Source organism: Ambystoma mexicanum, chromosome 4p, assembly GCF_040938575.1.
Source record: "Ambystoma mexicanum isolate Mex_15411 chromosome 4p, UKY_AmexF1_1, whole genome shotgun sequence".
Taxonomy (NCBI): Eukaryota; Metazoa; Chordata; class Amphibia; order Caudata; family Ambystomatidae; genus Ambystoma; species Ambystoma mexicanum.
The window spans coordinates 467,475,049-467,499,627 of record NC_090927.1 but is presented as its reverse complement, the minus strand read 5'-3'; the positions used below and the strand labels follow the sequence as shown (position 1 = coordinate 467,499,627).

The following is a 24,579-nucleotide window of genomic DNA, read 5'->3' as shown; positions in this document are numbered from 1 at the left end:
ACTGGCTGTCAGCACTAAGAAGAGAGCCCACAATCAAGCCTGCGGCAGAACCCTTTAAAATCTACAAGGAGCTGCCCAATCATGCTGCAATCTCTACTTGTCCTGTCCTGTCCCCTCCCAGGCTCTCTGCTCTTCCCCTGCCCCCCCTCCTTCTTCCCCCCCTCTACCCCCACCTCTTCCCTCACCCCTGTTCCCCCCCATACCCCCCTCTCTTCTTCTTTCTCTTCCTTTCCTCTGTTATCCCCTAACAAGATTTCTAGACAAGTCTGATCTATGAAAGCTTCATTAAAACAGGTTCTTCCCTGTTCATCCAAAACCATTAAGGACATATTGACACCCTCGCTCCTGCCCTAGCCGACTTCTGCAACCACTCCTTTGCTTCTGGAACCTTCCCCCTCCCCCCTGAAGCACTCTCTTGTGCACCCCTTCTCAAGAAACCCACTGCCGACCCCTCCTGCCCGGTTAAGTATCGCACACTCGATCACTCCTTTCCTGGGCAAACTCCTGGAAAAGCTTGCCATCTCCCAGCTTAACCTCCACACTTATTCCGTTGGTTGTCTCCATGATCATCAGTCTCGCTTCATAGCAGCCAGAAGCACGGAAACTGCTCTCCTGAACATCCATGAAGACCTGCTCTCCAACCTTGATTCTAATCTCCCCTCTGTCCTCATCCTACTCGTTCTCTCTTTTCCTCCTCAATCTCTTTTCTGCCTTTGACATGGTCAACCATGCCATCCTGCTCATCCGCCTCCATGATAACCTGGATATCACTGACCAGACCCTGGCCTGGCAGACCTCTTTCCTCTCCAACCCACCCTCCCAGGTCCAACTTGGGTCCTTTCTTTCCTCTAGCTCACTCTCCACATGTGGTGTTCCTCAGGGGTCTAACCCTGGCTTTTCAGCCAATACCTGGCACCCCTTCCCACTGCATTGCTGTTCTCAGCTCCAACTTTCAGTGCTAAGCTGATGACACTTAGCTCATTTTCAGGCTCCCCTCTGCCACCTCCTCTCCCGCTCTCATCTCAGACTGTCTGCAATCCAGGAGTGGTGTGCCACCAACGACCTCTGCCTTAATGCCAGTAAGACAGAGATCCACCTCATCTGCCCTCCTGCACTATCCTTTCCTGTCACTCTACGGCCGACTCCCTCAGCCCTCTTCCTGCTCCCACCTGTGAGGTCAAGAACCTCGGGGTAATCTTCGAAACCACGCTCTCCTTTTCTCCACACATCTCTAATGTCTCTAAGAAGTCAAACTACCAACTGCACCTCCTCAGAGGTATTCTTCCTTTCCCCGCCTTCCCCCGGAAGCTCACTGTCTCTCGAGCTCTGGTTCTCTCTAGGCTGGACTAGTGCAACAGCCTCTTTCTAAATCTGCCTGCTACTACTCTCCGCCCACTGCAACTCATCCAGAACAGGACTACGAGTCTTGTCCTTGGCCCAGAGCCCAGAGATTGTATCTCACCAGCCCTGAAATCTCTTCATTGGCTCCCAGTGGCTGCAGGTATTACATTCAAGTCCCTCTGCATTGTCCACAAGTCCTTCTGGGTCCTGGGTCTGCAATACCTTCAACTCTCCCTTCGGAAATACCTTCCTACTCCAGCTCTTTGCTCCTCCACCTCCAACTCTCTCAGGGTCAGTCACTTCCCCAAGCAACGAGTTGGCGGTAGACCTCTTTCCTCGGCTGGGGTCTCACTCTGTAACAGCCTCTCTGAAACTTGAGGAGTACCATCTTCAGTTCCGGAAGCACCTCAAGACCTTCCCATTTGCTTCTGCCTTCTCTCTTCCTCTCCCCTGCTGATCTCTGTATCTGCGCTGCCTCTGAATTTGGGCCCAGATCCCTGCCCACCCAGCTGCATACCAGCACTGCCCCCTGGCAACCCTTGCACTCAACCCTGTATCTGCAACCCTACAGTCCCCTTACCTGCACTTACTAGACACCTGTTGTCTGTGCTTAACTCTTGCACTTGCCACCTGCTGCCTGCACTACCTGTTTTGAGCACGGGTTCAGCACTTTCCACTCTTCCCCTGCCCCTTGCACTCTACCCCTTCCGTTGCCCCTGCACTTGCACATACTCAATGTCACTGAGCCTAGTAGGCTTGTTGTTTTTGTCCTCCCATGTACCCTGAAACACCTGGGTATGGGCGCGCTATAAATAAAATATATTCTCATTTACGTACTGATTTAGCTGTTGCAATCGTCTTTAGCGGCCAATGGGGGTTAAGTCCATCATGACCAGGTCATCTGCATATAATATCCATGGAACGATCTGGCCATATATTTTGGGGGGAAAGGCTCTTACCATCATTTGTGTTAACACCAACTCAGCTATGTATAAAACGAACAGGGTGGAAGCCAGCGGACAACCTATTTTTACACCTCTGCTTGTCTATCGCTTGTGTCATTGCAGCCTCTCGTGTCATTCTGACTTGTATTGTAGTTCGGCAATAAAGGGCCCTTATTGACTCCAGAAGATCTACTGGACAGCCCCATTCTCCTAGTTTCTCCCACAATTTTTCTCTATTAATCGGGTCGAAGGGCTGTACTAAGTCAATGAAGGCCAAATACACCCTCTGTTGCCATTTTGTGGCCTTCAATTTCAGTACATTACGCAGAAATAGATTCAAGTTTGTTCCAATGCCCTTGGTAAAGCCCGCCTGTCTTTTATCCAAGATACCTGATTTGAAAGCGGTTGCCCATGCTTTCAAATGTATCAAAAGGATTGAGGCAAAGATCTTACCAAGGGAATCAAGAAAAGCCATGGGTCGATAGTTTCTTGGCTTGTCCTGGTCACCATTCTTGAAAATTGGAACTATCACTGCTGCCCTCCATGATTTCAGAATCCTGCGGGTTCGAACAACATGTAACAGAAGTCGGCCCAATCCTCTGGATTTTGTTTTATAACAAAGTTATTCAAGCCTTCTGGCCCAGATACTCTGGAGGGGTTTAACTTCCTGATTAAGCTAATAAGATATTTATCATACTGGATTGACCAGGGTCCAACGGGTTTGTTTTCTGCAACCTGTATTTCCTGAGACAAGTTGGCAAATAGTTCTTATCCTGGTTGCTTCTTTTACTGCTGGAACTGCAATCGCCTATTGGTGGATGGCATTGTTATTTAGCAGCGGCCATAATTTGCGAGTGTTTTTGTTAGCGAGAATGCCCATCATTATCTCAGGATCTGTTTGAAATCGTTGTGCTTGCGAGGCTAACAACCAACTGATATTATTGTCTTTTTTTTGTGTCATTTTATCCCCCATGGTCTCACGGTCAATTTTCCATAGGTCCCTTCTCACTACTCTTTTCGTGTCCTTCGCCCCTTCATTTGTATAGTGGAGTGGCTTAAATTCAATCTTATTACCCGGTCTTCGATTTACCTTAAAATCGAAGAGCACTTTGCTGTAGTCAAGAGCATTCACACCTTCTCTCAAAATAGCTAAGAGTTTGGTATTCATTTTTTGACATCTTTTGATAACATTTTTAAGCAATTACCTCTCCAATTTATGAACAACTTCTCAGAGCTCTTTTGAGGATTTCTTTGGTCAATCACATTCAGGGTTAATTTAAGTAAATAATGGTCACTGCACAACATTGGAATAACAGTCATAGTATCTAACTATCTCTTAAGTTCACTAGAGCCGAAGTAATAATCGAGGCCTGCTGTTGAGGGCACCCTACTCCAGGTCACTCCACCAGGAATATCACCATGTGTCTGACCATTAACCATAAAAACATCACGTTCGTTAAGTTCTATAATCAATAGCTTTGCTTTCCTAGATAACAAGGAGCGTGGCAGAACTATACCCTCCTTGTCTATACAATATTTAAATCTCCACATAGTAGAATCAAAGGCAATTGAAGTTCGATCTGCTTCCTATCTATCATTGACAAACAAAGTGTCATTGATTCCTGCACAATTCCAGTAGAGATTAAATAGAATGAGTGTCGTATGATCAGCTTGGGAATCCTGGGACCAGTGTATAGTTAGCAATTGGATGTATGGGTTTACGTTGTTGATTTCAACCACTGAAAAATTGGATCCTCATTTTATCATTTTTAGGAGACCTGACAAGGGTCTTCTGGCCATCTAGTTATTTGTGGATTTAAATTGTCACAGAAGGGTGTAGAGGTCAGCCATGTGTCTTGTAGACATAATATATTAAAAGCGGCGGGATCCCATGATTTGTCATTGATTAAATCCTCTAGTGTTACATTATCCCAAAGCTATAGGTGAATGCGTACGTAATGTTTGTTGTTAATAACTGGATTTTGGGCTAGCGCACCAGCCAACCAGGACCAATCTGCACCTTCAACTTTGTCTCCCCTTACACGTGAGATCATTTTAACTTCTCTTTTGGTTTTATTAGAGCTCTTGAATGTAATTTAAAATTTTGCTTGTTCTTTCATAGAAATTGTTTTTTTTGGAGCAATTCATTTGTTCACTATGTTCTGTACCTACATACGAGCATCTCGGGACAGTGAGCGAGTAAGTTCCCCTGTTGCCTTCTTGTCGTGAATCGTATGGTGATTTGTCTGGATAACATGCAGACTTTCGTCTGATATTTCAAAACCCAACAAGAGCAAATCCGGGGCAGCGTCTAATAGAGTCCTTTTCACAAGTGGCGAATAAAGGTGGAGAATATGCCCAATCAAATCTTTGTTCATTAACAAATTCCACATTTCAATATCGTCCGCACTAACGTACCTCAGATCTGGGGAACAATGAAACAAATTCAGAATGTTTCTTCTGTTCATAATTAGACCGTTCGACATTATCCTCTCTACTGTTATTTGCAACGCAGATATAGACAGTCTTTTGCGAGAGGGTTGTGTTCTTTCTACCACTTCTTGGTCATTACGGTCATTTAGCTTCTTGTTTTCTGGTTTAATTACTAGAGATTATCTTTTTTGCTCTAATGTCGCAAAAATTGGTTCTGTCCAAATCTCATTCATCTTTGAGGACTCACTTTGTGGTTTGCGATCATTCCTTACTAAAAACTCTATAGTTCTCTCCTCGTTCACCACTGGATCAGCCTGTTTCTTTCTTACTTCAAAAGGTTAAATTTGTAAAGTTCTCATTCCTACTCTCTTCTTTTATCAAATACATTGATAAATTCAATATAATACTCATGTTTGGGTCACTGCAAGCTGACTCTTGAGATGTTATCTTTTGACTGTCAGTCACTTGGACTGCGGATGATTTTATCGGCAGGTTCGCCTTGTTCATTTTCTTTGGGGAAATATTTGGAAGCATCAATTTCCTCAAGAATGCTCTTGATTCATTGGAATTGATTTTCTTTGCAGGAAGTGATTATTTGGTTTTCTTTGGTTGCGTTGTCGGTTTCTTGTTCGCTTTGGAGGATGCAGCACCCCGATTTCTGAAATAATGCATGTTACCTTGAATTTGTCAGATTAAAGTCTTGAACTGGAGTTTCAGTTAGCTTTGAGACAAAAGTAATTCTAGAGCTTCCTCGTTCCAAGTTCCAGCTCTTGCGCAGTTATGTTAGAGTTTGTCGTCATCTCCTTTTGCATGTAGGGAATAGACATCCCAGCTCCCTTTTTGAATCCAGGTGAGCTGTTTGGTTTCTGCAGGATAAGTGTCCCATTGACAGACTTATACTGTTGGGAATGTTCACGACCTTCCTTGTGGGCATCGATGATGTGCACACCTCAACACTGCAATCCCCAGTATCTGTAAATCTAGAAGCTCCAAAATGGCAGATATTAACGTTGTAGTTTCCACGTCTTCACTTCTGGCTAAATCGTATAGTCTTGCTTGCCATTGGGCTATTAATTCCGCATCTCTGTCAAGATGAGCTTGTACTAACTTTGTTAAGACTTCTAGGTTTTGAATATTCAAGAGTAATGCGGTCAAAAGTGACGCTTGATCATGTACAGATTCATGGAGTCCTTCATAGAGTTTTGTGAAAGGATTCAAGCAAATTGTCATGGAAGCTGTGATCAAATCTTGAAGTTGCATAAGGCCTGTTGGACCTATTTGACACTCTGGATGAGTGATCAGAGTCGGCAACGTCCTGTGCACTTCAGCCACTAGTGATTCCTCAGATGAGAGCGAAGCAGCTGGGGTCAGTGAGTGTAACACTTTGTTTTTGTCTTTAACCCGACTTATAATTGACTGTCTCATAAGACTCTGAGCTCTGTCAGGGACTCTCATGCCTTTGTTGCTTTGTTGTACATTTGCTTTGGCTGCCATTAAGTCGTCTTCTCTTCTTCTTGTTAACAAGTCGTTTGAAGTTGAGGGTTTCAATGTTGTTGCTTTGGCTGCCGTTAGGTCGTCTTCTAGTCTTCTTGTTTACGACAAGTCGTTCGAAATTGAGGGTTTCAATGTTATTGATATTGAACATTTGAACGCACTATGCGTGTCATTGAAACCAGCACTGCTTTGATTTGCCATTGTTACACTCAAATTTGCTACATCTTGCGCAATTCGCCTGGCGAGTGTTTCATGTTGGAGCTCCAACAAATCTGTGGCGTCAGGCACCTCGCTCAGCAAGTCTTGATAAGGCATACATCTGTCACTAGTCCGATTTTCAAGTGTGGCATAATCGGGTGATTCTAGTCATGTAAAAACCTCCCCCAAAAAGCCCAAGTCGTCCCCCAAGTCTAAATCCACTAAGCCATAATTTCTTGAGATCTTCCCATAATTAGGCTCATCGATTTTAAAGCTGATGCTGTGTGGCAAAATTATTTAATTGGCCTTATCTTGTCTTTTGCCTAAGGTCTTTAGCCGCTCATCGTTAAGCGTCTTGCTGCGGTCCAACAAATTCTTTAGAAGACGCAATCATGGTGAAAGATATTGCATCAACTGATCTTGTTTTAACAGGTCAAATACATGGCTGTGCTGACATGGTTTGTATGCTGACTGCCACACTACTCTGGCTTTCCTCCCCGCTCCCATTTGTATTTGCGCTCATCATTCTAGTTACCGTCATAGGCGAAGCGGTATTGCATCTTATGCTTGACCCGCTTCTACCATCGGGTTGATTTAAACGCTCTAGTAGAAGAGACTATACGACCCACTCAGTAGATTCTAAAGAGGCTTCACCAATCTTTGGTATTTGAATGACTGCACTTCCCCCTTGTGTGCTGGTGAGGAGAGAAGTAGCCGTGAAGAGATGTGATGAAGGAGGCAGACGTGAATCTGCTGACAGCGCTTTCTTTCCTTGTCCACATGTAAAAGGGCCTGACATCTCTATGTGTCTTGTCAGAACTCTACACCGGTGTGCCTCTTATTCACACTTCTCGGTTGTTTAGCGTTGCGAGATAACTACTTATCAAGTTGTATGTCCGATTTGCACAGGGCTTTTCACAACAGGGCCGAGCGCGCGGGTGTATAAAGGTGTGTTAAGATGTTAGCAGCTCTAAATACATTCCCAATTGGCGTTTTACCTTTCGGAATAGGACAATTGCTTGTCGTCAAACGTCCATTTTGTTACAGCAATGGAAGCAATAAAAGTTCACAACACTTGCTGCTCGCCCCACAAGTACTGCAAAGACTGCAGACACCTCTGCTGCACAGCTCCGTGGTGCGTTCCACGCTGGACTGTGTGTTTTATAATATAGCTCCTCCTCATTGGTGTAGCAGACAGCAATGAAAGACTCTCTCACCCAAAGACCGCAGACACCTCTGCAGCACAGCTCCTCATCTTTTCTATTGGCTTGATCCAATTTGCGCACCACAAAGCAATGCGTCTAAGAAGCCATTTTTCGGGGGAGGAGGAGGATGGCGTGGGTGCTGACGCCATTTTGTTAACCATAAACAAATCATCGGCAACAGGGCCGTCTGCTCCTAATATTGTGGTTGTGCATGTTGGGGAAAAAGTGAATTCGCCGGAATGTCTTAATGGCCTGCCAATTACACTAGACAACACACTATATTATAAAGCTATAGATCTTGATGTAAGCGGAGATCGGGATGCTTTTCTTTTACCCACAAGATCGCCATTACATCTGACATCTATAAAAGCGAACACTGAATTAGTGGACGATGGGAGTATGTCCACAGTTACTTATACCGATGGTCATACTGTTGCAGGCCAGTTGTCTACTACAATCACATTGACTCCATTAAAGTCCACTGCTTTAAATAGGAAGGAGACTATTGTAGCAAGTACTCCCAGGCCACAGTTCAGTGGGAAAGAAAGACAACCTGTTTTGGTTCTGACATTATCCTCGCTTCAACAAAATCGAAAAAGAGCTGGTAGGTTGTAGTGCTCGTCGACGCCCATGTCGATGTCCCCTTTCGATTCACGAAAGACAAGATGCAATACTCCGCGGTTACCACTGGATGTCGGACCATATGCACAGCATGTGATTCTAAGCAGATTAACAAGCATCAGAAAACTGTTCATCTAATGATGATATTATATGATTGCCAAATCCACCAGAGACCTTTAACACTGTTGGATCCACTGCCTGTAAACAATTGGGAACTAGAAAGGATACATTGTTGCCTATTTTTCAGTCACTACCTCAACAATCTGTTAAATCAAATGTTACTGTACCAGATAGGGGAAAAAGGAAGGACTATCGATTGTGGCTGAATTGGAACAGGGCTTACTGGATAACAAAATGGGTCCACGACCCGACCTTGAATGCAGAGGATGCGATTATATTTAATAAGGGGGTGGGTTTGGACCCTCACTCTGTTCCAGTGAAAGTAAGTCACTTAACTATATGTGATATTGGTGAACCAGTGTACCCAAACCTGGCTTTATTGAGGAAGCATTTCGGCAATCCCTTGCTTTCTTCCAGTAAGCCTACATGGAAGTCAACGACCTTGGGGATAGATAGCCACATGTTAACAAATCTTTCAAGTAGGAGGGGACAAGTCTTTGACTTGCCAGACAATGGGACCTGTGTAAGGGTCTGGATTTAAATCATGCACACTGCTCAGGAAAGGCACATTACTTCTCTGCTGCTGATATATTTTCCCCTGAAAGATGATAGAGTGGACATTGTGCCCGTCTGTATTCAGAGAACAAATACTAATGCCCAGGAACAGGTCAATGCTGTGAATACAGCGGTGCCTGTAAATAAACAAACTTCTTTAGTAAAACGATTGGGCACTGGTAATCAAGGGAGTGTGCAAGAATACACTATTGGTAGCTGCATATAGAGAATAGCAGGAAAACTCAAAACCACTTGGGAGCTAATAGACGGAGTGAGAGTAAGTCTCCTGTGTCTCTTGTGCAACCTCAATGGTGGGACGGCAGCATCAAAACGCACAATCTCTCTATAGACCAAGTCAATGAGAATCAAAAAGAGGAGGGACATCAAGTACCAATCCCCCACCCCATTAGATTCTTATTGGAAAGGATTCTGAAAGGCCTGTATGAGGTAACATTGAACAGGTCAAATGTATTAAGACTATTACACGAGATACCACAATTAAGACTACTTGAGTCCAGAGATCTCGAAAGAGTGTTCTTTCTGGACTATGAAAGATTGGACAGTGTGTTATTGGAGTTTAAATCAAATATATTTACCCAAATGATTCTGAATGAAATTCATACCTTAAGAGATCTGGGTTATAATCTAAGGAGCTTTGAACAGGTACCCGTTGAGGTGAATGGTAGGGCGGAGGAGAGGGGTGCAGGTAATTCTACCTTTACCTTGGGGTCTCTACCCTCTATCAAGATGGTCTGTGGGCAAGATGATGTGAATGTGAGGCAAATTTAGTCCGTCCAACCAGTTACGACCAAAGCCAACAAGACTGGATGTGGTTGTCTCTGACTCTTACCAAATCATACAGGAAACTTGGGCCTATAAAGAGACATAGGCCAATATCCAGATTTTGAGCTGGAATACCCAGGATTTTAATAGCTTTCTAGGTAGTGAGGTCAGACAAGAACTCTTCAAAGAAAATGGTATTTTGTTCTTGCAGGAGTTATGGCTGATGGACTCAATTATTGATGGGTGTTCTACTCATCAGCAACGGCATTAAAGTGACAAGGGGGTGGGCGGGAATTCTCGCGACTGGTACATAACTCCTTCTTGGTTGAATTGCAGGTAATAGCAGATTCTATATATAGATTTTTTTTATTAAACCCCCTTTACACCACATAAAAATGTGGGGGGGGGGGAGACCCCCGCCAGCCCCCCATATTTCTATAATATCTCATTCCACCCACATATCTATGTGGTGTAAAGGGGTGTTTTAAAAAAATTTAAAAAAATAAATAAACAAAAAAGTCGGGCATTTCGGCCCTCGCAATTGTCAGGGCGACATTTTGGGAAATTTCCGATTATATATATGGCATGTTGGTGATTAGGGTTGTTTTAAAGGGTGTGCTGCAAAAAAAAACATTACTGCTAGTTAATATCTATAGCAATCTCGGTCAGAGTAATCTGTTGACTCCAATGGAAAAATTGGGTGAGGTTTTAGTTAACTTCCTGTGTGAGAACGATGGGACCTATATAATGATAGCTGGGGATTTAAACGCAGACTGTTCCCAACTAATGGGGAGAGATTGTAAAAACAGAACTTAAAAAGAAGGCTATAAGTCTAGAGCAAAAATATGGACTGAGTTTTTCGAGAGCTGGGACTCAACGATAGTGAACGGTACTACTAAGGGGTGATAGTCCCGCGAGCCATACATGGTACATGGGTGTAGGGGAATAAGTCAGCCATGTTTGTCTATTTTGTCCTGACCTCAGAGCCGTTTGATTCATGTATAGACATGCAGGTACAGGAGACAGATCTTAGTGACCATTCACAACTGAGACTCTTAACCCTGGTTTTGCAGATTTTCCTATAAATCAGCGGGTTGGGGGGATAGAATTTCCAGGAACAATCGCAATCACAAAACTTACAATGTGAATATTTGGGATTTTATACAGGATACATCATTAGAGCAAAAACTGTCTATTATCACTCTGGAGAATCTTCAGCCATTTTTGGATGGCTTTGATATGCAGACTCCTAGAAGGTGGTCATCAGAGGGACAACTGACCCACACCTTTGATGCCCTGGTCCAACTCAAAACGAAAGAACCGAGAAGGGAGATAAGAGCTTTGCGAGTTCAGTGTGGTAATGGGAGTCTCTACCTAGAAAGAGTTAGAGGCTAGAAGCAGAGATTCAAAAATTTGCTGAAGTGCTATCCGTATGAGTGGGGCCACAAGGAGGGCCTTAAAAGGCTGGTTATTGTAACAAAACATGACACTAGGAATTTTTAGGAGAAGATTAACTTGATGAATAGACTTCAGGGTTCCATGCAGAGCCATCCTATTCAGGAAAAGAAGTGGGTGGCACACTTTGTTGAAGTATATAAGAAATCTGTACGACCAATCCAGTTTGATAGCCTGGATGTTCCATGGAACTTGTCCATTTCAGTAGAACACATCTAGAGACTTGTAAAGAAATCATCCAATTCTAGGGCAGCTGGCCCACACGTCTATCAAATGTTGTGATCTTAAAGGCTGAACCGAAGTCGTGGTCTTCCAAATTCTATAACCTCTTCTGCAAAATCCTGTTTATACGAGCCACGCCAGACTTGTGGAATTGTGCAGTCACTGCCCTGATTTACAAAAAGGGAGATAGGGCAATAGTTGATAGGATCTGCCCTATCTCCACGCTGCATAGTGAAAGTAAAATCTTTGCATCTCTTGTCCTTGGTGATCTGGTTGATTGGGCCACGAGGGTAGACATACTACAAATATACCAGACCGGCTTCAGGACGGGTCTGGGAACTGAGCTGAATGGGGCTGATTATTAACCTGTTAAGAGGATTCTGAAATAGTAAGAACATTGCCACTATATGTGGCGACTGTGGATTTCAGTCCGGCCTTTGATAGTGTTAATCACAATTTGTTGTGGACTAAACTGCAGAATTGGTGGATCCCTGAAATACTGTTATCAATTCTGGACCATCTTCATCACCAAACACTTTTCACAGGTGCGATTGAATAGGCAGGGTGCCCTGACGGAGACATTTAAGGCGGCCAGAGGACTCAATCAGGGATGCGTTTTGGTTCCCTGCCTTTTCAATGTCTACCTAGCTGATCTGGGCGATTTCCCGCATTGCTACAAAGGGTTTTCTATACCTGACATATGCAGAGGACATTGTCCTGCTAGACAGAACACCATGGGGCTACAGAAACAGCTGAATGCCATACCCGAATACGCAACGATAAATGGAGGCAAAAATTGAATATCATCAGATTTACAAGCAATAGGTCACCAATGGGCTATATTTGGAGGGTTGAAGAACAGCAATTAGAGCCGTCACACTCTCTTACATAACTCGGCTTCCAACTGTACATAAAGAATAGTGTGGGTGCTCTAAAGGAGAGACTGACATATAAAGCAATACAGGGAGGTATTGAGATGAAAAGAATTTAGTACGGTATTGTAGGTTTACTATTTCTCCTATGATAGCGTACTATAGGATGAAGGTAGTACACCCAGTCTACTCTATGGTATTGAAATTGGTCATGCCTCTAGAAATCTCGCTACGATTACCAGAATATGTACCGATAGCCACAATTTGAATTAGGGCTGACATCCTTGGTTTGCATGCAAGACCTCAAAATATTGCAACTCTACAGAAAATTGTTGGCTCCATTAAAAGATTCTCATTATGAGGACTTAGGGGAAATACTGTTGAGAGCAACGTCACCTGCAATGACCAAATTGAGGAAAAGGGCTGACCGTATATTGGCCTTAGCAGAAATGTCAACCCAAGATGTAGTTGAACAGCTCGACCAGACTATAAAGATCTTGGTCAGGCGGGACTGGATTAACACACTGTGGAAAATGAGGGACACAGATATAATAGTCTGTCCTTCTTGGTTAAACCCCTGGGTATAATCCCCAGAGCTCAGGAAATTTCCCAATGGGTATTGGGCAGGACAGTTTCTTCAGTGCAGGCTCAACCTTCTTCAAACATATTTAGGTGCTGTTTTTATTTTGGGCTTTTTTTTCTCATTTAAATTGTGTTAAAAATCTATTCCGATTCATTTTTGTTACTGAAATCACACATTAAAAATAAATAAATAAAATAATGCATAAAATAGTAGCTTGTTCAGCATTCAATAATCTTTCCTTCAGTCTCCCGACCCTTTTATCATAAGTTTTCATCTGATCTGCATCTTCCTTTGTCCAAAACCAGCCCCTGGAGCACCCTGGTGTGACCATTCCCTCTCCGTCACTCACCGGTACACAGCAGCTCCTCCGTGTGCTTTTGGTTTTCTCTTCTGCAGTCCCTCACTCCCCCTTCACTCGCAGGGAGCTCCGACAAACAGTGCTTGCCTCTTCTGAACCTTCTTGCTACTTTTGGTAGCTCCCTGGAGTCTTCAGTGTCCCCCAGCTGCAGCAGGGGAGGTGCGGGGCACACGCGGCACAAGATTCTGCAGGGCTCCTGACCCTCATGGCCCGTTCGGGCTGCAGCGTCTTTCTCGCTCTCCTAGCTCTCCTACAGCGATCTGCGTCCTTTTCACCAGCCCAACTCCACCAGCGTTGCTCCTGGTCGGGTTGCCACGTCCTTCTCCCCAGGCGGGTCTCTCCTTGCATCTTGCTGGTTTCTCGTTATATACATCTGTAGCCTTTCAACTGGCTGCAGGTGTAGGTCCTTTGCCTGATCCCAATTACCTGTATTAGTGGGACATGACGGACCATGGTAGTAGTGGTAGTGGTAGTAGTAGTAGTGCTCCACAGTCTACAAAGGTAGATGGAGGGCAGGGTATATTCTTACCAGGGAAACAGGGATACCATGCCTCATCTGAAGACACCCTCTTCCCCACTCTAAAGGTCCCTCTACCCAGGTGATCCTCTCTCGCATAGCCATCCCCAAGGTCACGATCCAAAAGCGATGGCCTATCCTTGGCCACCTGAAAAGAGGATCCAAGGGGAGAAGATGGGAGGATGCCCTCAGGTTCCTCACATAGTGACCTTCAACTAAATGTAAACAAGTCAAATATTATGCACATAGGATATTCTGGTGGAATGCTCCCCATAATAAGTGGCAGCTGGGGGAAAGATTAAGTGGTACAAGCAATTATGCTTTCTAGGAATCACATTCTCAAGCTACTTAAAGGGGGCCTCACACAATGAATAGTCAGGCTTCTAGGGGTCTAAGCCTGACTGACAACCAAGATGGCAGCTTAGTAGAGAAGCCCCAAGTACCACGTTGAATATCATTGAAAATATCCTTTAAGTAGGCCACAATCAGCGACTACAGAGTGCAATTCTGATCCGGAAGATTGGGCTGCAGACAACATCAGTACTGATAAATGAGCAATGTCTGTCATGGTATTGCACTTGGCGTGTCAGGGTTAGCGAGGCCTGGCCCCGCTCTACCTGTTCACCCAGGAGGAGAGCCATTGCCCAAGGCATTCTTGCCATGAGAGGAGACTGCGCTCTGGCAGCTTTGTATAGGGGGAGGGGAGGAATACTGCAGCATCTGACCTACCCTGGAAATTTCCTCCTGTGACGAGACTCATCTCTGGACACTTCAGGACCTTAACCAATGGGCCACGCCCCTCCTTCCATCTGCACCGCAGTGCTCAACTGTGCAGATAATGCCATGGAGGAGGCAACCTATGGTCTGCTGTTCAGAGGGTGGCAGGGCGTGTGGAGAGTCACCCCCTTCCACAGGAGACAACTGTGCACCCGTAGCTTGGGAGGGAGACAAGATCTGACTAGCATGGGGAAATCGGATCCTTGCATTGTGCATTCCCAGAACTGCGTGAAGAGAGACTGAGGCACCCACTAATCACAATGCATTTGGATTAAGAAAGAGATTTAGTTCTTTGCCACCTTTTACTAGGCATCTAAGTTAGGGGAGGGGGGGGGTAACAGTTAGATTTTACTGAAGCACACCTACAGCCTACCTGAGCAAGCACTCCCGTATTTGCCGGCCCGTCATGACCTTGGTGCACTGGAGAGCAGCGTCCCCTTTGGGAACGCTGAATGATCATACCCGTCCTGTCTCTCGTGACGGCGCATGGCACCTGTATGGACTGGTGCATGGATTAGAGCCATGCCGCTCACATTTAGCACACAACTTGGGCTAGTGGGTTCAGCACTCGCTGCAGAGATCTGTGTGTGATCTGCAGTCGCAGGTTTGAATCCCAGCATGGCCAACTTAGCCTTTCATCATTCCATTATCAATAAACGAGTAGCAACTTTGATTGCGTAATGATTGAATATAAAAATGGTACATATACAGCGCTGTGGTGAAAGTGCTGTATAAATGGCTAATTATTATTATTAACATTCTGACGTAATTGCAAGGATTTTTATTGACTGCATGATTTGAATAAAATTAATAAACAAAAAGAAATATATACTTTCGTATTAGGTTGTCATAACATTGTATCACATCTTAAAAACACTGCATACCTAGTTTGCCTTATGCAGATTTCTAGTCTTCTGTGCGCCTGCTGCATCTGTGCATGGTTCATTGTATTTTTGGGTACTTGTAATGCCCACATGTTGCAGAAAGCCTGAGGCCCTGCTACCAAACTGTTTTCCTAAAGTAATATGCTCATAGGAGGCAGCAAGCGTGTACGTTTTATAAAGTGCAAATGCTAAATGAAACAGTCGCAAGCAAATCCGGTCTCTGGAAAATTGGCGGGTGATGGCATGGGGTCCTGCACTATAATGTGATCCTTTTGGCATTGGTAACAGCTTACAGTCATTGTTTCCTATTAAAGCTAGACATTACAATAGAATGCATCTGTATTATCAAAAGTAAAACGAACTGTAAAGCCCAGTAAGAACACATAATAACTTAACAACAAACCCAAAGTACAGAAAGAATAGAGTTCATTATTCAGAAGATGGAAATTGATGAAATTAAATAATCGACAACATGAAGGTTTACCTGTTAAGAGCTGAAAAGCTCAACATTCTTTCTATATGTAACTCTGTCTGAAGATCCCGTTTTGTTAATGAATGTTGCTGTACATCAGATAAGGAAATTATATCATAATTGAAAAGCATGGAGTCAAGGCCGTCTGGAAGACAAAGATATTACGTTTATTATTAACATGACACCTTTACAGCAAAACGTGATTGGCTATTTTCATAATACTTGATACTTTGAGATCAGAGACTGCGAATGTCTAGGGTTGAGATGTAATAAAAATGAAGGGTACATTTGAGTTTATTGAATGTTCCACAGGAAAAAAATATAATGTACATTTTGCACTTTAAAGGGATGGTCTAGTAAAAAATGTTATTTCAAAAATAGATAGGCCACATAAAAAAAAAAATACTAGCATCCTCCGTTTTAAAACTTCCTATGTAAAATTTTGAGCTATTCAAGCTCAAAATTCGAAAAAGCAAGCACAGGGGCGCAGCCATTTTGTGAAATGGAGGCCCTCCTGTGCTGGCTTTTGCTTTTGCGGCACTAATGAAGGAAAAGCCAGCCAGCTGTAGTAAACAAAGTCTACCGCTGGGTGGCTTTCCCTTCATTAGTGCCGGGACTCGGAGGACGCGGACCGGAGACCAGAGCAGGAAAGCTGCAGCTGAATCTCGGTAAGTGCTATTTATTTTTTTTACAAAAAATAAGCACTAGCTGCGTTTTTTTTTCTAAGTTTTCCGGGCTGGAGGAGCCCGGAAAACTTAGAAATAAAACCGCAGCTTTAAAAACGTATTTATGTTTGCGGTCGCTTTTGAAGTGACCGCAAACATAAATACAACGTTATTGTGTTGGAAAACCGCAGCGTTTTCCAACACAACCGCATGTGTTTCTGCCTGCTGTGGCTATCACTTTGGGTCTCCGTGAAAGCCACAGCAGGCAGAAACACACGCGGTTATGTTTACATGCCGCGTAGTGTTTCTACCTGCAGCTTATTTCCCATTTGGGGCTCTCGGGCTCCCCATGGGGAGCCCGAGAGCCCCAAATGGGAAATGCTAAATGCTGCGTTGTCTGCCTAAATCTGCTTTCCCATTTGGGGCTCTCGGGCTCCCCGTGGGGAGCCCGAGAGCCCCAAATGGTAAAGCAGATTCAGGCAGACAACGCGGTTGTGTTGGAAAACGCTGCGGTTTTAAAACCGCAGCGTTTTCCAACACAATAACGTTGTATTTATGTTTGCGGTCGCTTCAAAAGCGACCGCAAACATAAATACAACGTTTTTAAAGCTGCGGTTTTATTTCTAAGTTTTCCGGGCTCCTCCAGCCCGGAAAACGTAGAAAAAAAAAACGCAGCTAGTGCTTATTTTTTTGTAAAAAAAATAAATAGCACTTACCGAGATTCAGCTGCAGCTTTCCTGCTCTGGTCTCCGGTCCGCGTCCTCCGAGTCCCGGCACTAATGAAGGGAAAGCCACCCAGCGGTAGACTTTGTTTACTACAGCTGGCTGGCTTTTCCTTCATTAGTGCCGCAAAAGCAAAAGCCAGCACAGGAGGGCCTCCATTTCACAAAATGGCTGCGCCCCTGTGCTTGCTTTTTCGAATTTCGAGCTTGAATAGCTCAAAATTTTACATAGGAAATTTTAAAACGGAGGAGGCTAGTATTTTTTTTTTATGTGGCCTATCTATTTTTGAAATAAACATTTTTACTAGACCATCCCTTTAAGAGAAAGAAAAAATGTAGCAAAATAAACATAAGCCGATGTGTTACAAGGCAAAGACAATAATCAAGCTGCGGACAGTGCACTCACTATATGTTGCAAATGGTAATTGTGCAAATGCCGGCTGCCGCTTGTTGCCCAATTATCGCCACCACCGATGACAGGAGATTGATCCCCAGGAGTAAATTGCTGTGTTGTTTTTGGTCCTGAAGAAAGTGACGACTCTTGTCACTGAAACCGGTGGACCTGCTTTGTGGATATACTTTTCTTGATTTATACTATAGGGATACTACATTTTAGTATGTGTTTTTATGGGCATTGTTGCACATGACTGCTTGCCAGTACATAAATCGGTTTGTGGACAAATCACATGGACGCACACTTAAGGGTGGGTTGAATAAAAATAAAATCCCCTCTTAAGTGCTAGATGGGTTGGTCCTGTGACAATCTACTTTGTTTTTTAGTTGTATTTTGAATATATTTTTTTAACAAGCCTGTACCAAGCTGTAATATGGTTGGATAACTAGGTTGAGTTTAGTGGTGTGCACAGCTGTGCACAAACTAAGAACTGCAGGTAAGATAATGACAATGAATGGGGCGACTGAAGTTCCCGAACCAGCAAACAGAGGCGAAAGAAAGATGGCGGTGTCCGGAGGACAATATCAGTGCGAGTAATAATAAATCAAAAATTGTCTGGCATGAGGGAAATGTCTCCAAATTCAATACCCTATTCATGACTGATTTTCTTGGCTCTACTATGGATACAAAATTGTTCACGTATACACATACTTGCTTTGGTCCCTACATTGAGTCTTTAATTTAAAAAAATCTCCGACAGTCACAGTACCCAAATCTGCAAGTAAAAAGGCATAAACACGGTTTTGACTTGTTGGTGCAACTTAAGAAGAAAATGTGCCGCAAAGATATATGATCAATTCTGAATACCTAGTCCAATTGGCTACATACACAAGGCCGTAAAGAAGGCAAAACAAAAAAACTGAAAAAGTTGGCTAAAGGGTTACCGTGCAAGTATGTACCAAAACGATAATGAAAACATGATTGCTGCCCTGAAAGACGCAAGCAGCTCCAGACAATTTTGGATTTTAATAAATGACATGGAGATCACAGTCTACAGCTCAAAGCAATACCATACCGAAAGGGGCTAGGCGGGCATTTTGATACTATCTATTTGTATTTATTTTATTTATAAAGCACAGCCAGGCCCGGGGGCATACGGGCGCGTATGTAGAGAAATAGCTGATATTACCAGATCTGGATGGCCCCAAGGCTTGTGCCTGGGATGTCAACTTCACCATTAAGGATATGAAGGTCCTGATTAACAAGACTAGGGCCCAATCAGCTAACGAATGCAACCTTTGAAAAAGACTCAGATCTGTGGGCTAAGGTACTGTACCACCTATCTAAAAGGCATCCTTCCAAGTGTCTGCCACCCTCCTGTCAGATTGTGTATGTGGTCCCAATCTATAAAAAAGGCGAAGGGGGTAGTCCATTCGCCCAAAAGCATTATTGGACGCAGACTCAAAAATATTTTCCGGTATGGTCCTAAAGCATATTGAGGAATGGAGTTTACAAAATGATATCCTATATGAGCAACAGATAGGATTCAGAAGACCGGCGTGAACGGATGCTGGTGGGCTCTTATGTGCTCTGCAAAGTATAGCCTGGAAAGCTAATGGTGCCCCAATATCTATGGCCTCTATGGACCTATCCTTCGCTTTTGACTTGGTAGACAGAACCACATAACGGATACAAATTTTAAAAACTGGGTATGCTGGGTGGTGTTCGATCTCTACTAATTCAGCTGCATGAGGGGTCAAAAATCCAAGTACGCAGGAGTAGGGAGGGGCTGCTATCAAATACTACCTGTACCTGTAATGGCCTCCGTCAAGGCTGTATATTTGCATCAGCCGTATTTAATTTATATATGGCCGATGTGGGCATTACATTGGATGAGGCAGCCCTTGTGCCGCCGAAGACTGAAGGGGAAAAAAGAAAATCTGTTGGTCAGCCTATGCGGATGATTTCATATTATTCGATCACACTCCAAAAGGGCTCCAAAGATTGATAATTGTTTTTAATAAATACATTGCGATAAATGCCTTATAAGTAAAGCAGGATTCCGAGAGGTGGCGAGAGAGGGAGGACGTGCCGATACGTGCTCCGTCCACCTGCGAAGCACATTACTGAAGTGAGCGAAACAAAGGAGCATATACCGAGCCCCCATTCATCCCCAGGATGTGCTGGATCACGGTGCCCTGGTGAGCGCAGTGAAAGCTCACGAACCAAGTACCGGCCCGGCAACAGGCAGCGGACTATGGTGTGGCACATGCCCCATACGCTGGCGACCCATTCTACCCGCTGAGAGAAGGGAAACCAGCAAGAAGATAACCCCCACTCTCCCCAACCCCACACTGACACTCAGGACGGATCCTCCACCCCTCTGCAGGAACATTGCAGCCACCGCAAAGACGTTGCAGTCTGCCGGGGACGAAGAGGAGCAGCGGGCTACGAGGAGCTAGGTGACTGCGAAGTGGACGCACTGCCCCTGCAGCCCCAAGCCTGAGCCAGCACGGGTCGGGCCAGGCCCAGAACAGGCCATCTTCTTGGCAGTGAAAAGAGCAGCCACTCTCAGTGATTGGACGGGGACACGGGGAGTGCACAGGAGCCCCACACAAACATCGAGGTAAATCCCTGATAGTAACACTCCCTCCTGGGTCCAAAACTCTCCCTCACGCACCTGGGCCCCTGCAGAGACTGGAAGCAAGGACAAGCCCCTCCCCCACCCCCCAAGGCACAGAACCTCTGCGTGGCTCCCACATAGAGTGGGAGGATAGACTACTAGTCTGGGTCCAAGGCTATGGGCCCCCCCCTCCCCAAGCAAGACACACTACACGCCAAGGTCCTGAAAGGGACACAGATAACTATGGAGGAGGGACGTGGGCCCAATGTGACATCAGCACTTAAAACTCATCAAGCCCACACTCGAAAAGGGGCCACACAAGCACAACACTGCGGCCATGGATGGAGGCGAATGCTACTGGCACTGTGCCCTCGGCACGGCCGCCACTGTTCTGCGTACAGACTACAAGCGCATATTTGACAGCGCATATTCGACAGCAAACAACTAGGAGAGCGGGTGTCAAACCGGATATTAAATTATGCCTCTTATTACAAACGATTTGTATGTATATTGGCCTACGCCAAGTTGCTTAAAATTGTACGCGAATAACTTTCTACGGCAAGGTCTTGACCTTAGAAATTAAATGTAAGCCGCCATCTTGAATCAAGCCTCCATTTTAGGTTAGAAACTGCCATTTTGGGGTTTTATATAAAGTCACCCTGTAATCTAAAATGGCCATCTCGTGTGTCCTTGTTCTTGCCTTAACCTCTCCAACCTATGTAGGGGAGTTAATGTCCAACCTGCCCTCAGGCTATATGTTAGGGTCATGCAGACCTTGTCCTTCGTTGACCTCGGGAGCAGGGGTTTACTTGAATTAGCAAAGTTAAACTACAAGTATATAAGGACAGTAATGCTATCCCAAATATAATAAGTGAAACATTTGTTTGGTAAGTATTAGTTGCATTCGTTAGCTGATTGGGCCCTAGTCTTGTTAATCAGGACCTTCATATCCTTAATGGTGAAGTTGACATCCCAGGCACAAGCCTTGGGGCCATCCAGATCTGGTAATATCAGCTATTTCTCTACATACGCGCCCGTATGCCCCCGGGCCTGGCTGTGCTTTATAAATAAAATAAATACAAATACAAATAGATAGTATCAAAATGCCCGCCTAGCCCCTTTCGGTATGGTATTGCTTTGAGCTGTAGACTGTGATCTCCATGTCATTTATTAAAATCCAAAATTGTCTGGAGCTGCTTGCGTCTTGTAAAGAGTGTAAATGTTAAAGAATAATGGAGTGTGTTAGTAAATGTATTGAAAAGTAAACCGCATGCACGAGATATGTAAATTAGGAAGGTGAACCTGGCGCGACCCTAGCCCAGTGTATGTTTAACCTTTAAGAGGGCTGGACATCATTTTACGAATTGTATAAATGCGTCGATGTCCAGCTAGGAAATTCTGTCACTGCTCACATTGAACCCTGCTGGTGGTCTCTGATGTATTGACGGCCAAATAGCTATTTGTGTACTTTGTTGAATACTGTTCAGTTTTGTAATAAAGATTCTGGGAATCTTTATAAGCCTGTGTCGGTGTATTTTCCCATGCTCAGTGTAACAGCCGTAATATTGTATTTTTTCTGATTCCACAGATGGCGCCCGAATGGGGACCCTCAAGATTGACTTTGTCTCGTTGAAGGTTGGCTCGGCTATCGGACCGGGATCGGACGGTGCCAACAGAACCGGCCACTCTAGACGAGAAGTGAATTCCTCAACGAAACTGCACGATCCGATCCCTGGACGGTGAGCTGTAGCCCGAGACGACGTCTTGACGAGGGTCCATATATTTGAGGTGGGTAAATTTGCTGAAAATCACCAGACACGTGGGTCCTTTGCATTGTCCTTAGTAACCCGATCGGGCCTCCCAGTCCTTTGGTCAGGTGAATCATGTCCCGATTCTTAATCTAACCCTGACAAATTTGAATTTGGAGCATTGTACTCGCGAGCACAATTATTTAACCAGGTAACACCAGAACTTTGATATGCCTGGGAAATTGTCTGCCTGCTTTAGGGCATTTTTCCGCAGCGACAGACAATCTTTGGAAGATAGCCGTCCCGCACCACAGGAGGGGTCGCCAGCATGTACTGTAAGAAAGGCTTTGGTATTATAGCATTTAATGACATTTGGCACAGACAAACCAGACATAATTCTAATCTCCGGTGACCAACCAATGGTAGTTTTGAAATCCCTCATATAGAATATTTAGAGTCTGTATTAGTAAAGAAAAAGGCTAGGGCTGCAGCATTTGACGCATTGCACAGTTGGAAAACAGAAGCTTTGCAGCAACAAAAGAGTAGAGCGAAACATATGCGTCGACATATGATGAGTGTCGAAAAGGCACGGTTATATGATCAAAATAAACAATTGGAGTCCGTTAGGAACACGGACAGGGCATTTCAATTAGGTATTCAGAAAATCTACCCTTCAAAAGATTTTCATACGTCAGACGAATTGATTAATAAACATTTGCATGAACGAAGGCCCGATGCCTCCGTGCACCTCCATATGTCCATCCTCCTGGCGCTTTGCCCCTTCCTGTTGTAGTTCCCCCTCCTGTAGTTCCTCCGGTCCTCCCTGTTCTTCCTGTTGTTCTTCCAGCCGTCGCCCCTTTGCCTGCCCCCTTGCCTTCACCTGTTATTCAGAATGTGCCTACTCTTCCTCTTTCAAGTGATCCTGCATCGCTTGTAGTAGACCAGGGAGCAAGACCAAGGGTTGTGACTCGTAATACTGTGTCCCCAGACAAGAGGAGTGAATTGACTTCTTGGGCTAAACATTGTATGGAGAAGGGTGAACAAGCTGATGTTTTTTCTACACTCGAAAATTTAAAAGATATGCCTGAGAAAAATGTTTTTAATCGAAGGATTAGGGACTCATTTAAGTATAATGTGGAATAGACTAAATGATGTAGATTTCCCACAAGGGTTACGGGATTTGAACGCCTTAGCGTTGTCCAGAGATACTGCGGAGAAGGTATACGAGCATGTTGAGAGGATTTTTGAGTATAGGAAGGAGTTGGAAGAGTTACGGAACGAGGAAGTAGATGGTGATAGTTTAGGTATTATGTACTTACAGAAACGGTTTTCTCCTTGTCGTGAATTAAAAGGTGAGGAAGCACGAATTTGTACAAAGGACGCGATAAGATGGATTTCGGATAGGTCAACTCCAGATGAAGTATACGACACATATAGTCAGTATACATTAGAAATGCAAAAGAAAGTGATACAGGTGATGGTAGAGCACCTGCAGAATGAGTGTGTAAGAAGAAAGATTTGCTGTCCCGCAGAATTGTTGAGTGTTTATAAGAGAGCTTTTTCGATTGATACTTCTTCGACTGCCTTAGCGCTTGATTTGGCTCTGTTGCTTAGTAAGCGTTCAGAGCTGCCTACTTCTCAGTTGCCTATGAGAGAGGTTCCTCCAACATTTGTCCCAAAAGTTGAGATTGCGGCTGATGCTGCACGAGGTATAGTAGCCGGAGAAATTCCTGCACATTACGTTTCACAGTTTGTTCACGTCCCGTTTTCAAGACAGGAAGTGAACACCATAAAGCAATCTATTCCTGATATAAGAAAAATTCCGACCGGATTCTATAAAGAAATAGAGTCGGTCTTACAGTCGTCGGTATTCACTTTAAGTGATATTGACCTATTATTTCCCGTACTCCTGCCAGTTGATTTTTGGAAGCAGATTAGGACTATAGATGACATACCTGGGTTGGGAGATACATGGGATAAAATGACTAGGCTAGACAGAGAATGACCAGCTGGCGAACGACCACCTCAAGTGATATTAACCTTGCCTGATAGAATTATTGTAAAATTGAAAACTATGGTTCCAGAAAAAAAGAATCATTTGGGACAAGCTTACGGCCTGTGTCCAAGGAAAGTCTGAGGGTGCTACCGATTTTTTCAATCGGTTCGAGCAGGTATTCTTGGATTTCAGTGGACAAGACTTGTGCACAGAGTCAGGGAAAAGGTTGTTTGTCGACAAATTTGTACGTGGATTGCTGCCCGACATCCAGTTACAGATTATGTCCTCTGAAAGCGCTTGGCAGGCAAAGTCCCAATCAGAAGTATTGCATATGGCTCAGTACTATGAAAATCTTGTAAATACTAAAAAAGAGAAACTTGAGGAAAAAAAAGGGTGACTTGAAAACTAAAGTTTTATTGCAGCAGATTGTTAGAAACCCTACAGGGGGTAATCAATTTAGAGGTCAGTACATTCCACAGGGAAGTGCGCCCTTGGCTCCGGTAACCATTAACCAGTGTGCCTATTGCCGGCAGGAAGGCCACAGGCGCGCACAATGTCCGACCTTACAGCAAAGGTCATTTGGGAACATGAGTAGAC

The 24,579-nt window shown here is 44.3% G+C and overlaps 1 protein-coding gene across 2 annotated transcripts in view; it reads right to left on the bottom strand.

Annotated features, from left to right (window-relative positions):
• Positions 1-24,579, bottom strand: part of ADAM17 (ADAM metallopeptidase domain 17) — a 1,432,827-nt gene that overhangs the window by 1,382,209 nt on the left and 26,039 nt on the right. For both annotated transcript variants that reach the window (XM_069605995.1, XM_069605996.1), the window contains exon 2: positions 15,847-15,979. In XM_069605995.1, the coding sequence (XP_069462096.1) occupies positions 15,847-15,979 (133 nt within the window). The remainder of the gene's footprint in view (positions 1-15,846; positions 15,980-24,579) is intronic.